The sequence below is a fragment of the Wyeomyia smithii genome, chromosome 2 (assembly GCF_029784165.1).
Source record: "Wyeomyia smithii strain HCP4-BCI-WySm-NY-G18 chromosome 2, ASM2978416v1, whole genome shotgun sequence".
NCBI lineage: Eukaryota > Metazoa > Arthropoda > Insecta > Diptera > Culicidae > Wyeomyia > Wyeomyia smithii.
In genome coordinates, this window is record NC_073695.1 from 214619793 (window position 1) to 214635136 (window position 15344).

At 40.2% G+C, this 15344-nt stretch overlaps 1 protein-coding gene across 1 annotated transcript in view; it reads right to left on the minus strand.

Moving 5' to 3' along the window:
* Positions 1-313: 313 nt before the first annotated feature.
* The window catches only part of LOC129720408 (protein mothers against dpp), a 94814-nt gene continuing 79783 nt past the window's right edge, over positions 314-15344 (minus strand). The window contains exon 2 of the mRNA XM_055671886.1: positions 314-1692. Coding sequence (XP_055527861.1) covers positions 314-1692 — 1379 coding nt within the window. The remainder of the gene's footprint in view (positions 1693-15344) is intronic.

The window sequence follows — 15344 nt, forward strand, 5'->3', positions numbered from 1 at the left end:
AATTACCCTGCTGGTTATTTTGACTATAATATTTATTTGATGTTTTTCATAATTCAAAAAAGGGATTCATTTCAACATACTTTTCATTTCAATGAATTACAAAAAATAGCACATAATTCAAGCTTATGCTGCTCATAAACACATTTTTTTAATTTCATAGTAGCTTACTAGCATTTCAAAATAATAAAAAATAAAAAAAAAAAATAACGAATGCAATTATTGAAATTTGGCTTAATTTTCAATGTTGAAAATATATATTTAAGTTAAATTATATTCAAGCGATAACGACAACTCTTCTTGAGGAACCGAGGGCTTACGAAACAGAACTGATCGCATTGTGCGGCGATCCCATCTGGCTAAGCACATCATCGAGCCACTGCAGCGGGCCGTTCAGATGAATTTCTATCCAGCAGGGCGTCGAGGTCACATCCAGTCGGTGGTATTCGCCACCCCAACCCTTGACGAAGCTCATGCGAATGGTGCACATCTTGGTGAGTTCGTAGACGGCCTCGAACCCGTGGTTGAGTGATTCCGTAAGGAGCTGAGCGAATTCCTTGTTGTTGAAGATCTTCAGCGAGCAGCCAGGTAGAATTTTGCAGACTGTGCTGTGATGAAACCCATGATGATGGTTGCAGAGTCGGCTTTGCACGAAAATGGCTGAATCGGAAAGACACTCGGCGTACACTTCGCCTGCGACGTAGCACAGATGGACTCCTTTTCCGATATGGCGACGAGTGTTCTCGATTGTACTGTTCCGATTTACGTTACTTAGCTGGCCGAGGCAGAAGCGGTCCGAGTTGTTGTTGGACGGATTAGTGAAACCGTCAATGACTATCGACGTTGAACTGCAGTGAAACATTTCGCCAACTCGGCTGTTCAACTCGTAATAAGTAACTTTGGCCCACGATGGTTGCTCCTGATATTTAACCGAAGTCACCTCACCGTACATCTGGTTCGTACTCATTTGACTGTTATTTGTGCCGGCGATGGAGCTGCCATCCTCCGATGGACTGTAAGCCGGAGGAGGCATGTCAAGTAATGAACCAAAAGGACTGTGTGAATTGGGTCTGCTGAAACCTGAACTCGTATAGCTGGCATTTTGCGCTATGTTGTGTTCGGTTGCCTGGTGAAACGGAATCAGTGGGTGACCGGGAGCGAATTCTGAATGCCGCGGAACAAGCACTGGGGGTAGAACTGGGCTTTCGACGCGGTTGTAGTGATGCGGATTGATACACACTTCTTTCTGTTTCGAACCGAACGGAAACTGACACGTTTCGATTGCTTTCAGTTCGTGGTGACTTTGTAGATCTGGCCAGCGCCAAACACGACAATAAATCACGTGTGGCAATCCTTTGCGATGAGAAACCTGCAATCGTCCATCCAGTGAGCGAGCGATCGTAACACACTTCGATGGTTGTCCGGGATTCGATAAGGCTCGCTCCAAATCTTCGAGGGCACCTTTTTGTTTCTTCAATTTTTTCACCAAACTTTCTACAGCTTTTTCGGCCCAATTTTCTTGCTCGTCACCTTGTTTCCAACCCAGAAGCTTTTTTACTGCCGGATTGGTAAAGGAGAAGAAACTGCTCAGACTAGATAGAGCACTACTGCTCGAGGCCTCTGCGCCATAGGCGTCCATTTTCAAGTAACCGAATTTTCTCCAAAGATGCGCACGGTAGGATGCCAGAATCTTCACTAATAAGGACAAATATGATGAACTGATCAACTACCTCTCAACTGTTTTTTTTTTTGTAAACCGGTAAACAATATGTCATATTTTACTACCTATAATTTTACTGCATAGAACCAGGTAACGTGTTTCTATTCGAGCTCTTATATTGAGGTGGAAAGATTCTACATTGAAGATCCGCATCTGGTTTTTGCGGATGTGTTGGTGTATAAGTGAGTGTCAACCAGGTTAGTTTTTCCCATAAGTTTATTTGATTTATTTTTACTCTTATGAGGGAAGCTCTGTAGATTCTATAGATTTCTGCATTACTGATAATCTAGTTTTGTTCTTCATAGGATTTTTTTCTCATGAATTATAATAGAACACAGTCCATCATTTCAGGGACTGTCAGCGAAGGAATCAAAATTTGTGGGACTATTGTTAACTATCATAGCTGATTTTTAATCGTGGATTAGTAGATATCTACGATTGTTTTTTTTTAATAAAAGAATAACGATTAGGTTATCTGATGTGAGATTATTCCCATTGTATCAGGAAGATGAATTGTATTGTTTATCAAACCAAAAACTTATTATTAACGTAATAAATATAGTAATTAGAAACAACACAGAATTGAAACAATCAGATACATTTTCCAGAAGACGTTTTTCACAAGGTTTCCATCAAACTATACATTTCATTGAGTACAATTTTCCGCTTATCCTAATACCCGCGTCTGGTAAGCATAGATTCGAAAAACGTTTTTTCAATAATAAAGCCATTCCATATCTAAAATCGTAAACGATCGTTCTCCAGTGCGACAAAAAAAAACAAGTGGGGAGCAAGGAGCAAAACTTGAATTTCACCCTCAATTTGCCGTCTGACTGTTATTACTATACAGACGCTTCGAGTTCCTAGGGGAGGAAGCGATAGCGACAAAAATATTTATGCATATAAACATGAGCATTCGCTTCGCAGTCACCCGCTCGAAGAAGATTTGATTTATCGGTTCTCTTGTGAAGCTATACAGTTTCACACTTGAAGGCAGATTGGATTTGGTATGCTTGTACACTATAAAGAAACGAAATGAATAGATAAGACAGATATTGGCAGGCAATTCCATTATGCAGATCAATTGGCATACCCCTCGCGTTGCATACATATTACATATCCAACGCAACTTGGATGACTAACTCCGTCTAGTTTGTGTCCCGTTTCAGAAGAAAGTACCCGGTGAGCGAAACAATTATTCAGAAATTCATCACTTTGCATTCCCCAAACAAAAGGATATTCCAGAATCCGGACAAAAACATCTCACTCGCAAAGCGGAGTCTGCTCCAGACGTAATTGAAATAAGCTTGTAGAAACAGTAATAAAAAAAGAGAGCTACAAGCTGTCAACGGGATTTTTTCCCGACTCTTGATTTACAAAGTGTTTTATGCAAAATAGTTACGTACATCACCGCAAAGTGGTTTGCCCACAACAAAAAGCACAGCACCAACGGCAACGGCTGCAGTCAGCAGTCAAATGAAGTTGCGCCCACCCAGCCGGAGCAAGCGCAGCAAAGTACGAAGTAAGTGCAAAGTTAAAATGGGTTTAAAACTGTCAGCCGAGTGAAAAGTACTACAACTTTTCACACGGCGCGCACCATTCGAAACAAGTGGACAAGTTAAATTGTACTGTTTGCGTGCGATCTGTGCACGGAAGTGTGGTGCTGATGAGTTTTGCGCGATATTGCGCTTTCATTCCATTTCGCGAATGGAGTCAGCATTGACATCACGCTTTTAAGTTCAGTGTATTTTGTTTAGGGAGTGTTGGGAGTGATGTTTATGAATGAAAATATCTACTGATTCGTTTTAAGCAATCAAATTGTACTCAGGGCAAAGTAGCTATGATAAGTTTTGAAAATAAAAATCACGAAATAGACATAAAAGCAACAAATCTGAGATATATATCTAAGGTTTGTCCTTTTATGGTTTATAATAAGGGTTTAGTATTTTTTGTTGCTGAAATGAACAAATTACCCTTGTTGACGACACCTTTCTTAAGTCAGTATAATATTACAGAAAGAAAATTCAATCAGTACATTCAGTATTCACTTTTTCACATTCTACAGAGTATATTGATATCAATACTGTTGCTAAGAAGATTACTCCATAGTCTGCTTGATATACATTAATGCTCGATGACTTTATCAAAAATACTACCCTGAACACCAACACATCCGCAGATACCGGGTGAGAAATTTTAAATCGGTACCTGCTTCTGTACAGTAGAGCACAAGAAGAAAAAATACGACAGTTGTGTGTTGTTTAAATTGGAGTAAATAGTCAAGAAACTTTAGATACCTGCACCAAATTCCAACGTATCCTCTGAGACAAAAAAAATCACATATATTATTGAACGTCTTAATAGAATACTATCAAACATATTCGGAAATTTTAAGTTATTCATCTAACGCATAACAATATAACTTATTTTTTAGGAGGTAATGAAGACAAACTCAGACACATATTATTTTCACTAAGGTTGTTTGAGGGTTTTGTTCCGAAAACAAAATGAATTGACAGTTATTGAAATCCCCATGCAAATGATTTTGGTGTGCCAGTGAAACATGGACAAAAATAATAGTCAATAGAACTTGGTGAAAGCTCTTTCTAATTGACTATTCTGTTAGTTGATTTTAGCATAGCATAACATAAACAGCTGCACAACTTTGTAGTTGGTGCTAGCAACAATACTTCGTTTACGAGAACAAATTACCTTCGTTCCTGAGCAGCAACATGAAATTTGGGATCTAATTGAATGTTACTAAACAAAGGTCAGATGTCTCCATAGAACTGTTACCGCCCTGGCCACGTCCTTACAACTGTTGGGGAACGGAAAAGGAATGTTAGTCCAACATTTACTTGAGAGAACCGCAGAGAACTTTGCGTGCTCTCATAAATGTTACATGAGATGGGAAATTTTATTACGAAAGGGAGACCCTAGGATACATCTGTAAGATGTTGCGGGTCGATAATCGATTACACAGTGCAACAAAAATTGATTTTTTTCTGCCTTGGGTTCTATATATAATTCTTTTGTGTATTTTTATGCAAAACTAAATTTCCCCGAGTTTGAACATTTGTAAATCGACATTTTGCTGACATTTTACCATTCGATTTCTGAGACTTTTTTACTCTAGATAAGATATTATTTGACTACCACTTTAAGATATTAGCGAATTACCTTTAATGTTCATAAATAATCGATATTATTTTTCTTTGTGACATACACTGAAACTATGCCAAAACCGATTTCGTAGAATCACCGTTTTGAGCTCATCTGTTTTTTTTTCAAAAGATGGGTAAAAAGATGCTAATATGTGGACAAACTCTTAGAATTTTGATATTTGGCCTTAAAACAAAATGGCGTCAAAAATACATCAAAAATTTCCAGTTTCTCAAAAAATTCAGAATGGCGCCATTGTTGCCCCTTAAGTTGAAATATGTTCAAACTCCGGGAAATTTATTTTCGCATCTAACTTTATCAAAAAATCATACATAGAAGCCAAGGCAAAAAAATTGTTGCACTGTGTTATATTATAGATATGAATTTTGAAAGTATTAAGAGCTGAGGCTGTTGTGATTTACCGACTTTTTAGTTTAAATTGTATTTTATCAGTTGAATTTTAAGATTATTTATATAGCAATTTTACTATTTTAAGTTTTGAGGTTAGAGGTGAATGTTTACATGGATAGTTTAGTTATACGCTTATTATTATTCACCGATTTGACAATTGTCATTAGTAGCAATTTAATCTCCAAACAGCCAGTCCAAAGACATCATATATTTCCATTACATCTAAACTGATAGTCGAATATTGTTCATACTTAAAATTTTTTGCCGGGTCTCGGTAATTTATTGCCGAGAACGGCACCACTGAGTGCTCGGTTAAAAAATAATGACAGCTGTCACATTTTTTCGTGAATCTCTGTTCAACTAACTGATATTTCGGCTCGTTAATATTTTGTGCCGAAACTTCAGTTAGGTTGAACCGAGATTTTCGAAAAAATGTGAAAGCTGTCATTTTTTTCTAACCGAGCACTCAGTGGTGCCGTTCTCGGTAAAAATCACCGAGACCCGGCAAAAAAATTTAAGTGTGTAAAATAAGACCCACGCGAACTAAGTCCAATGTTCTCCGAACCATAAACCCGAACCTCTAAAAATTTTTGTTAGGTGACACATTCGTATGAACAAGAAATCCTCTGTATATTTACAAACATTCTAGTAAAAAAATAGTTTATTTTCCCTCTACTCTCAACCGAAAATACATTCAAAACAGATCTGTATGAATCTACCTCTACACGTCGATGATCAAAGCAAAAAAATGCAGCGCCACCTACATGTCAAAAAACAATTGATTGAGTATGTAGTATGTCAACACAAACAACTCAAACAGAAAAAAAACTAAAATTTGCCAAAATCCTCCAAAGACTGCATGTTCCGATAGTTCTGTTGTTTGGAACACCATTACTAGCAATTTCAGTAGATTTTACTATTGATTTTCTCGCAAAACACACTTTTAAAGAAGAAATTACGTGGAGATAAAAGCGCTCACAAACAATCGACCTCGTTGCCAGTTTTCCCTCCACTATTCTGTTAGGGTAATCGCTCCATTATTCATATCAACAGCTTGGTGCACCTATATTCATCTTATTTTTCTCATTCGTCTGATTTACCGTCAAATTTCTACAAATTTTTGAAAGTAAATCTTTTTGCTTCTCGACTTTCTCAAGCGGCTGGAAGTTTTACGTTGAAAATATGGTAAAATTTGACGATACATTGATCAAAAAGGCGTGATGAGATGAATATAGGAGCGGTTACCCAAGTTAATTTTCAAACAGTAATTAGGGAACATTTATAAATTACTGTTTGGTGACGAAATGAGACGAGGAGGAGGGTGGGGGTCAAGCCAAGCAAGACGTTTCATACAAGGTGGGATACATATTTTCGTCACGTTGCTAATAACCAATTTTTTTGTATCTCTCAATCATAATATTTTTGGAAACGAAAGGCTAGAAGGACTTTAGCGGAAGTGATGGAAATAGAACTTCTGATTGAGGGGGGACCCTACTCTGGAATGTAAATGAAAGTAATGAATTTCCGTGATTTTTTCGGATGTTAAGAGTAAAGTGAAGTGTTCGGATATTTTGGTTATTAATTAAGGTATATTTGAAGCTGTATTTCGAATTTTGTGGATGGAAATATAGTGAGTATTATGCTGTTGGCAGCTGGGAACGTGGATGCTCTCTAAATCAGTATCAAACTAGTGGTAAGTTTTTCTTAGTATGTTTTGAACCGATGTGGCTAAAATTTTGTTTAAGCATGTAAAAATAGATTATCTAACATGTTAGATTGCCGTTTTTGAAAATTCCTAAAATTACCAAACTGGCAGCTAGTTTAGTAAAAATTTTTTTTTCATGAAAAATTACTATTAAAGCATAGCATAATCAAAAAGTCAGATATGGAGAAACAGCTATGTAACAAGTTAGATAATCAATTTTTACATGTTAGAAAACGAAATAAAAGCAAAAGTACCACCAGTTGAAAAAACAAAGTTTTGAGAAAAACGCTGCCAACAACGTAATACATCCACGACATGCAAAATATATCTTCAAATTTACCTCAATCAATAGCCAAAATACCCAAACACTTCACCCTACTCAAGACAACCGAAAAATAATCCACGAAAATTCACAGAGAAGGGTACCCCTTTAAACCATTATCTACTTTATTTTTCATACTAAGATACAAAAACTAAGAAAGGAACACAAGAAACAATTCGTTTCTTTTCTTGGGTGAAAAGAGATAATTATAGTTTTTTATTCATTTCGTGTGAATTTTGGTGCCTTTAATAAAGATAACATTTTCAGAGACTCAAATGAATTTCCCTCTAAGCCAACGTAAAAGCGACGAACCTGGCGAGAAATTACTCTGCGGCAGTTTGGTGCACTTTTAGCCAAACTAAGGGCATCAAAATTCACAGGGTAACTATTTTGGGCTTTAGGACACCTTTTTTCAATTTTGTCGACCAGTGTTATTCAGTGAAGAAAACATGAAAAAATAAAAAAACAAAAGCAGGTGAGCGTTACCGAGTCAATAATCGACCAGCTTTGGAACTAAACGGATTTCAAACGTTTAATCAATATCTTGATGGTAAGATGGAGGTTGACCCGAACTTGTTGTATAATAAGTTTATCTTATCTTAAGGAATGATCTTGGAGTTCCCCAGAGAAGTGTGTTTGGGCTATTTTGTTTGTTAATTATATAAATTACATGCAACAAGCTTTACGTTTTTGTGGTATTAATCTTTTTTCGATGATAAAAAGCAAAGCCTTGGTGCTACAATCCGATTCGGAAGTTGACCTTCTGCTTGTTATACGACTGACATGTTAGGCCTGCATCGTACTTCGAGACCATCTGGAAGATTTTTTCGATGATACCGTGTTATTAATTGCAGCTTACATTCTTAGCCGTTCTACACTTGACTGAAGCAGATGGTTGAAATGTAAGTAATTAAAAATGAATATAAGTTAAACTGAATTTATGATTTTCTCGCGCACCGTTGTAACTGACGATGTCTCTGTTGTTATAGATGATGAGGAAATCGGTCGTCTTCAGTAGATTTAATATCTTGGCGTGATCTGAGCTGAGAAAAAAAAATTGTATTTCGGCAAATTCAGTTAATTTTATCCCAAATTGGATATTTATTTATTTATTTGGCATAATGATCGATTCACTCGGTTATTGGCTGCCGCTCTTCAATCCCTAAGACACCGTGTACTCTCCGCCAGATCTCGCTCCACCTGGTCTACGCATCTTGCCCGCTGCGCCCCTGGTCGTCTTCTTCCTACCAGATTAGAGACAATCTTCGCAGGGTAGTTGTCCAGCATTCTTGCAACATGTCCTGCCCAGTGTATCCATCCAGCTTTAGTTCGCCGTAGAGTTGCGCGAGCTCATGGTTCATCCTCCGCCTCCATGTTTCGTTCGTACTCGTAGTTCATGCCCGTGAAGAACAACCGATCTTACGAGCGTTTCATACGGGTTACACTTCGTACGGGGGCTTAGTCTGTTCGACCGCAATTGCTTCTGGAGTCCTTAGTAGGCACGACTTCCGTTGATAATACGCATCCGTATATCACGACTGGTATCAGTTTCCTCAGTTACCAGTGAACCAATATAGACAAACTCGTCGACTACTTCGGACTCATCGCCGTCGATCGTAATGCTACTGTCTAGGAGTCTTCTGTATTCCCATTTTTTTTCCGGAAGATTTGGGTTTGCTACACTTTCTTTTGTCTGTGTATTCCTACATTCTGACGAGTGGCACTGGGCATCTTAGTCGTCCTCGCAGCGATTTCCTCATTCATCACCCTTTCACATTCGTCGTCAAATCACTCGTTTCGTTGGGTTCGTCCAGCATGTTCGATAACGTTCTGCACTACGCTGTTGCTGGCTGTTTTGATGGTGTTCCAATAGTCCTCGAGAGGAAGCTTCAGCTAATCCTCTTCCGGGAGCGCAGTTTCGAGCGAATGCGCGTAGTGTTCAGCGATATTAGGCTGCTTCAGTCGCACGAGGCCTAACGGCGTCGGTACCAAATGTTGTTAATAACGGGAAGTTTTGGGCGCTTCCTAACCTTCCCCAGGTAGTGGTTCGAGTCAACGTTAGCACTCCTATAGGATCTAACGTCGATGATGTCTGAGAAGTGCCGACAATCAATCAGAACGTGGTCGATCTGTGTTTCTCTCTGATTTCGTGACCTCCAGTTGTACTAGTGAGGTTGTGCTACGAGTTGTACTACGCACGACCATTTTCTTGGAGAAGGCGAAGTCGATAAGTCTCCGCCTCATTTCATTGGTCAGCTGTTTTGTTCTGAACCTTCCAATCACCGGTTTGTATTCCACCTCCTGGCCGACCTGAGCGTTGTAATCCCCGATGACGATCTTGATATCATGTTTTGGCAGTGGTCGTACTCACGGAGGGCAGACGCTAAGAAACTCAAAAGAGCCCTTCTTCCCTGTCAGCATACGACCAAGCTCCCACCAGGGTTGGTTACCCGATCTTCCCTTGGTTGCTCGTATCCCAGCTGGCATCACGTGGAGGTCTGGGTAGGAGTGGCTGGATAAGAGGCTAAGAACCACGTGTGGGGTTTATTTTATTGCTGTAGGTGCATTTGGCACCAATGGTAGGTACGTCCTATCCCGTCGTTTACCATTGCTATTTTTTTCAATTAATTCAAAAAATTTAAATTTTTGGGATGATTAGCCATCGCTTTTAGTGTTCGTAAAAAAAGTAGCATGCATGTGACATGTATCGAGAAATCCAACCAAAACCGCAAAGTTCAAATTGAATTTATTTGAGATAGAAAAATATCCACCCTCCAGATTTTAGATATGATGTACAGAAAAGTACGACCTTTCAAACGCAATCAATAGTTTTAGTTTGTGTTTGCTATTTAAGTAGATACAAACATTTGAAAAGGGCGTATTTTGAAAGCGAGAAACCTAATAACTTTTCTTGTGAATGAGATAGCGCTTTCCAGTATTCAGAGAAAATATGCACCTCAAAAAGACCTAAAAACTGTTAGAAGACCAAGTTTTAACAGAATCAAAAATAAAAAAGTTACATCGAAAAAACTAGATTTTTCAGCGACACCTTTACTTGCTATATTAAAGTCATCATACCGTGGAAACAATGCAAGATAGAGACTAGCTTCTTCGGCAAAATTGTTGCGAATAAATGGATCTACAACCCGTCTGAACTAAAAAGAACCGTATCTTTATCAGAAAAAAAGTTAGTTTTGATATTTTTGATAAAAATGGAGCCACCCTAATTTTTATATTCTATAAAGAAGCGCCTTTTTAAACACAAAATACCTTTCAGATATACTATAACCCTAACAACAGCTGTTTTTGCACAAAAAATTAAATACCGCTAAATCGACGTTCTGGACCACTGTGCAGTGCAGTCAACACGTTTTCAATATTTTCGTTATTCTAACAAATCATTGATTAAAAGATTCAATGATTGATTAAAATATAACAAGAAAAATTCCAAAAATCATTTTTTTGGTTTTTCGCTAGAGTAAAGTTTAAGTGAATATGATTGTTTGATTCAAATTGAGAAATTTCAGGATTTCTATCTATCAATCTATTTTCTGAAGCCTTACGTCTACAAATTGAAAAAAAGAAGTTTTGGAAATATATGCTGCAGCAGTGGACGAGAATCTCAACACAAAGGAGGAAAAAGAAGAAGCCAACAGTTGACAGCGAGTTGTGTCGCTGTGCTGAGTGATCACACACCCGGCTCGCTGCTGGTGGCTGTTTGGAGCTGCTGTATTGGTGCTGCTGGCTGTAACGGCTGCAGCTTCGACCGTTCGGACAACCAACCCTGCTGAAAGGAGAAGTAAAGAGGTACGTGTTCTGTCGGCGCTAGTGCGCTAGATTTAGCGCGATGGATGTAGATCCCTCGCCTCCCGTGCCACCATCCCCAAACCCCTCCGACCCTGTCCCTCCTGCCAACCCTTCCTCTGTTAATTCTCCAGTCCCCCCTCGCCCCAGGCCTTACCCGGACGGATCTCAGGGCAGCTTTACTGTTTTCTTTCGGCCAAAGCAGGACCGAAATAGAAACCGTTAAACATCCTGCAGATTTCTAAAGACCTGACGGAGGGGTACAAGGCCGTGACCGAAATCTCCAAGGCCAGACCCAACAAGCTCCGTGTCGTGGTCAGCGACCTGGAACAGACCAGCGCTATTTCTCGCTCCGAGCTTTTCACACGCGAGTATCGCGTTTATATACCCGCACGTGACGTGGAGATTGACGGTGTCATAACCAATTCGAGTCTGTCGGTCGAGTGTATCTTGGCAAGCGGTTTTGGCTGCTTCAAAAATGCTTTGTGTCACGACGTAAAAGTAAAGATCATAGATTGCAAGCAATTGCGGTCTGTGTCTCTTGTCAACGGCACAAAAGTGTACACTCCGTCAGACTCGTTTCGTGTTACGTTTGCCGGATCTGCTCTCCCTAGCCACGTCTCGATCGATCGGATTCGTCTGCCTGTGCGATTGTATGTACCCCGTGTTATGAATTGCACCAATTGCAAGCAGCTAGGCCACACAGCCGCCTACTGCTGCAATAAGGCACGATGTAGCAAGTGTGGAGAAACTCATGCGGACGATTCTTGCAGTGTAAATGCTGAAAAATGTATTCACTGCGGGGAAAATCAGCATGAGCTCTCCACATGCCCGGTGTACATGCAGTGCAGAGATAAAATCAAGCGGTCACTTAAGGAGCGTTCAAAGCGATCTTACGCTGAGATGCTGAAGAAGACCGTGACCACTTCTACCATAACATCGAACCCCTTTGATCTGTTGTCCTCTGATGAAACCGATTCTGACGATTCACCAGCGGGAACAACTTATGCCAATCCTGGGGCGTCTAGAAAGAGGAAAAATATTTCCTCTCCTAAACTTCCCCGAAAAGGTCCTAAGATTTCCCAAAGTGAAATGAAAGTTACAAACAAACCAAACAGTGCTGCGGAAAAACCGAAGCAAACTCCTCCTGGGCTTGCAAATTTAAAGTCCCAGAAGGAGTTCCCAGCACTGCCAGGAACATCTAAAATCCCAGTTGTTCCTTTTGCACTCCCAGTTGATGAAACAAACTCTGGATTAGTGAAATTTTCTGACATTGTGGACTGGATTTTTGAATCTTTCAATGTACCCGATCCAATTAAAATTTTTCTTACAGCATTCCTCCCAACAGTTAGATCATTTTTGAAGCAGTTGACTGCCCAATGGCCCCTCCTCGCAGCGATTGTATCCTTCGATGCCTAATTCATCTGCGTATACGAAGGATTCTATCTCTGTCTTACAGTGGAATTGTAGAAGTATTTTACCAAAAATGGATTCATTTAAAGTTTTAATAAATAGAAACAAATGCGATGCATTTTCCCTCTGTGAAACTTGGCTTACTTCAAATATTGATCTCAACTTCCATGATTTTAATATTATTCGCCTTGATCGAGACACCCCATATAGAGGAGTACTTTTAGGGATTAAAAAGTGCTATTCTTTCTATCGTATTAACCTCCCCTCGATTCCAGGCAACGAAGTTGTCGCATGTCAAATGACAATACAAGGTAAAGAGCTTTGTATTGCCTTAATATATATTCCTCCCAGAGCACAGGTTGGGCAACGGTTGCTCTTTGATTTAATAGAACTTCTTCCCTCTCCACGTTTGATTTTGGGAGACTTCAAATCTCATGGTGTGGCTTGGGGTTCCCCTTACAATGATAACCGCTCCTCTTTAATCTATAACCTTTGCGATGACTTCGACATGACTATTTTGAACAACGGTGAAATGACACGTATCCCGAAACCTCCAGCGCGCCCAAGCGCTTTGGAACTATCCTTATGTTCGACGTCGCTACGGTTGGATTGCACATGGAAGGTAATCCTCGATCCTCACGGTAGCGACCATCTGCCTATTCTTATTTCAATTACAAACGGGTCAACTCGCATGCGACCAATTGACATTCCGTATGACCTCACACGGAATGTCGATTGGAAGTTATACGAGGAAATGATTTCAAAAGCGGTCGATTCGATTCAACATCATCCACCACTTGAAGAATACAACCTCCTCGCGGGCTTGATTCTCGACGCCGCGTTGCAAGCCCAAACGAAGAAATATCCCGGCGTAACGTTTAAAAAACGGCCTCCCACTCCGTGGTGGGACCAATAGTGCTCCGATGTCTACACGCAAAGATCCGACGCGTTTTTGGCCTACCAGAAGGGAGGTATACCTGGTGACTATTTACGGTATTCGGAGCTTGATACCAAGCTTAAAAGCTTGGCTAAAGCAATATTGGCGCGGATATTGGCGTCGGTTCGTGAACAAGACGTCGAGGGAGACATCGATGAGCACTCTTTGGAACACAGCCCGAAGAATGCGGAATCGCGTAACGGTCAACGAAAGCGAGGAGTCTTCAAGTCGGTGGATATTTGATTTTGCCAGGAAAGTATGTCCGGACTCTATTCCTGCGCAAAACTTTGTTCGCGATACGTCTCCGGGTCACGACGCGATAGAATCACCTTTTACGATGGCAGAATTTTCAGTTGCCCTCCTGTCCTGTAACAATAACGCGCATGGGTTAGATAGAATCAAATTCAACTTGTTGAAGAATCTACCCGGCAATGCCAAGAGGCGCTTGTTGAACTTGTTCAATAAGTTCCTGGAGCAAAACATTGTACCGCAGGATTGGAGGCAAGTGAAGGTGATCGCCATCCAAAAACTAGGGAAACCAGCTTCTGATCACAACTCTTATAGGCCGATTGCAATGCTATCCTGTATCCGGAAATTGATGGAAAAAATGATACTCCGTCGTTTAGACCACTGGGTCGAATCAGATGGTCTACTATCAGATACTCAATTTGGCTTCCGCCGTGCCAAAGGGACGAATGATTGTCTTGCGTTGCTTTCAACAGATATTCAGCTGGCGTATGCTCGCAAAGAACAAATGGCGTCTGCGTTCTTGGACATTAAGGGGGCTTTTTATTCCATTTCTATTGACATTCTTTCGGGTAAACTTCACCGACAAGGACTTTCTCCAATTTTGAACAATTTTTTGCACAATTTGCTGTCCGAAAAGCACATGCATTTTACGCACGGCGATTTGGCAACTTTTCGCATTAGCTACATGAGTCTTCCCCAGGGCTCATGTTTAAGCCCCCTTCTTTACAACTTTTATGTAAATGACATCGACGAATGTCTGGCAAATTCATGCACGATAAGACAACTTGCAGACGACAGTGTAATCTCTGTTACAGGAGCCAAAGCTGCCGATTTGCAAGGACCATTGCAAGATACCTTGGACAATTTGTCTGCTTGGGCTTTACAGCTAGGTATCGAATTCTCTCCGGAGAAGACTGAGATAGTAGTTTTGTCTAGGAAGCATGAACCTGCTCAGTTTCAAACACAATTAATGGGTAAAACGATTTCTTAGGTTTTGGTACACAAATATCTTGGTGTCTGGTTCGACTCTAAAGGCACCTGGGGTTGTCACGTTAGGTATCTGATGAAAAAATGTCAACAAAGAGTGAATTTTCTTCGTACAATAACCGGACAATGGTGGGGAGCCCACCCAGGAGACCTTATAAGGCTTTACCAAACAACGATATTGTCTGTCATTGAGTACGGGTGTTTCTGCTTCCGCTCCGCAGCAAACACACATTTCATCAAACTGGAGCGAATACAATATCGTTGTTTGCGTATCGCCTTGGGTTGCTTGCAGTCGACCCATACGATGAGTTTGGAGATCTTAGCTGGAATACTACCATTGAAAAACCGCTTCTGGAGCCTGTCTTCTCGTATTCTAATCAAATGTGAGGTCTTGAACCGTCCCGTGACTGAAAATTTTGAAAGGTTAATCGAACCTCATTCTCAAACCCGTTTTATGACATTGTATTTCAATCACATGTCCCATAATATTACCCCTTCTTCGAATATTCCAAATCGTGTCGATTTATCAAATACTTCTGATTCTACTGTGTTTTTCAATACATCCATGATAGAAGAAACTCGTGGAATCCCGGATCATTTACGCGTGCAGCAGATCCCCAAATTTTTTTCTAATAAA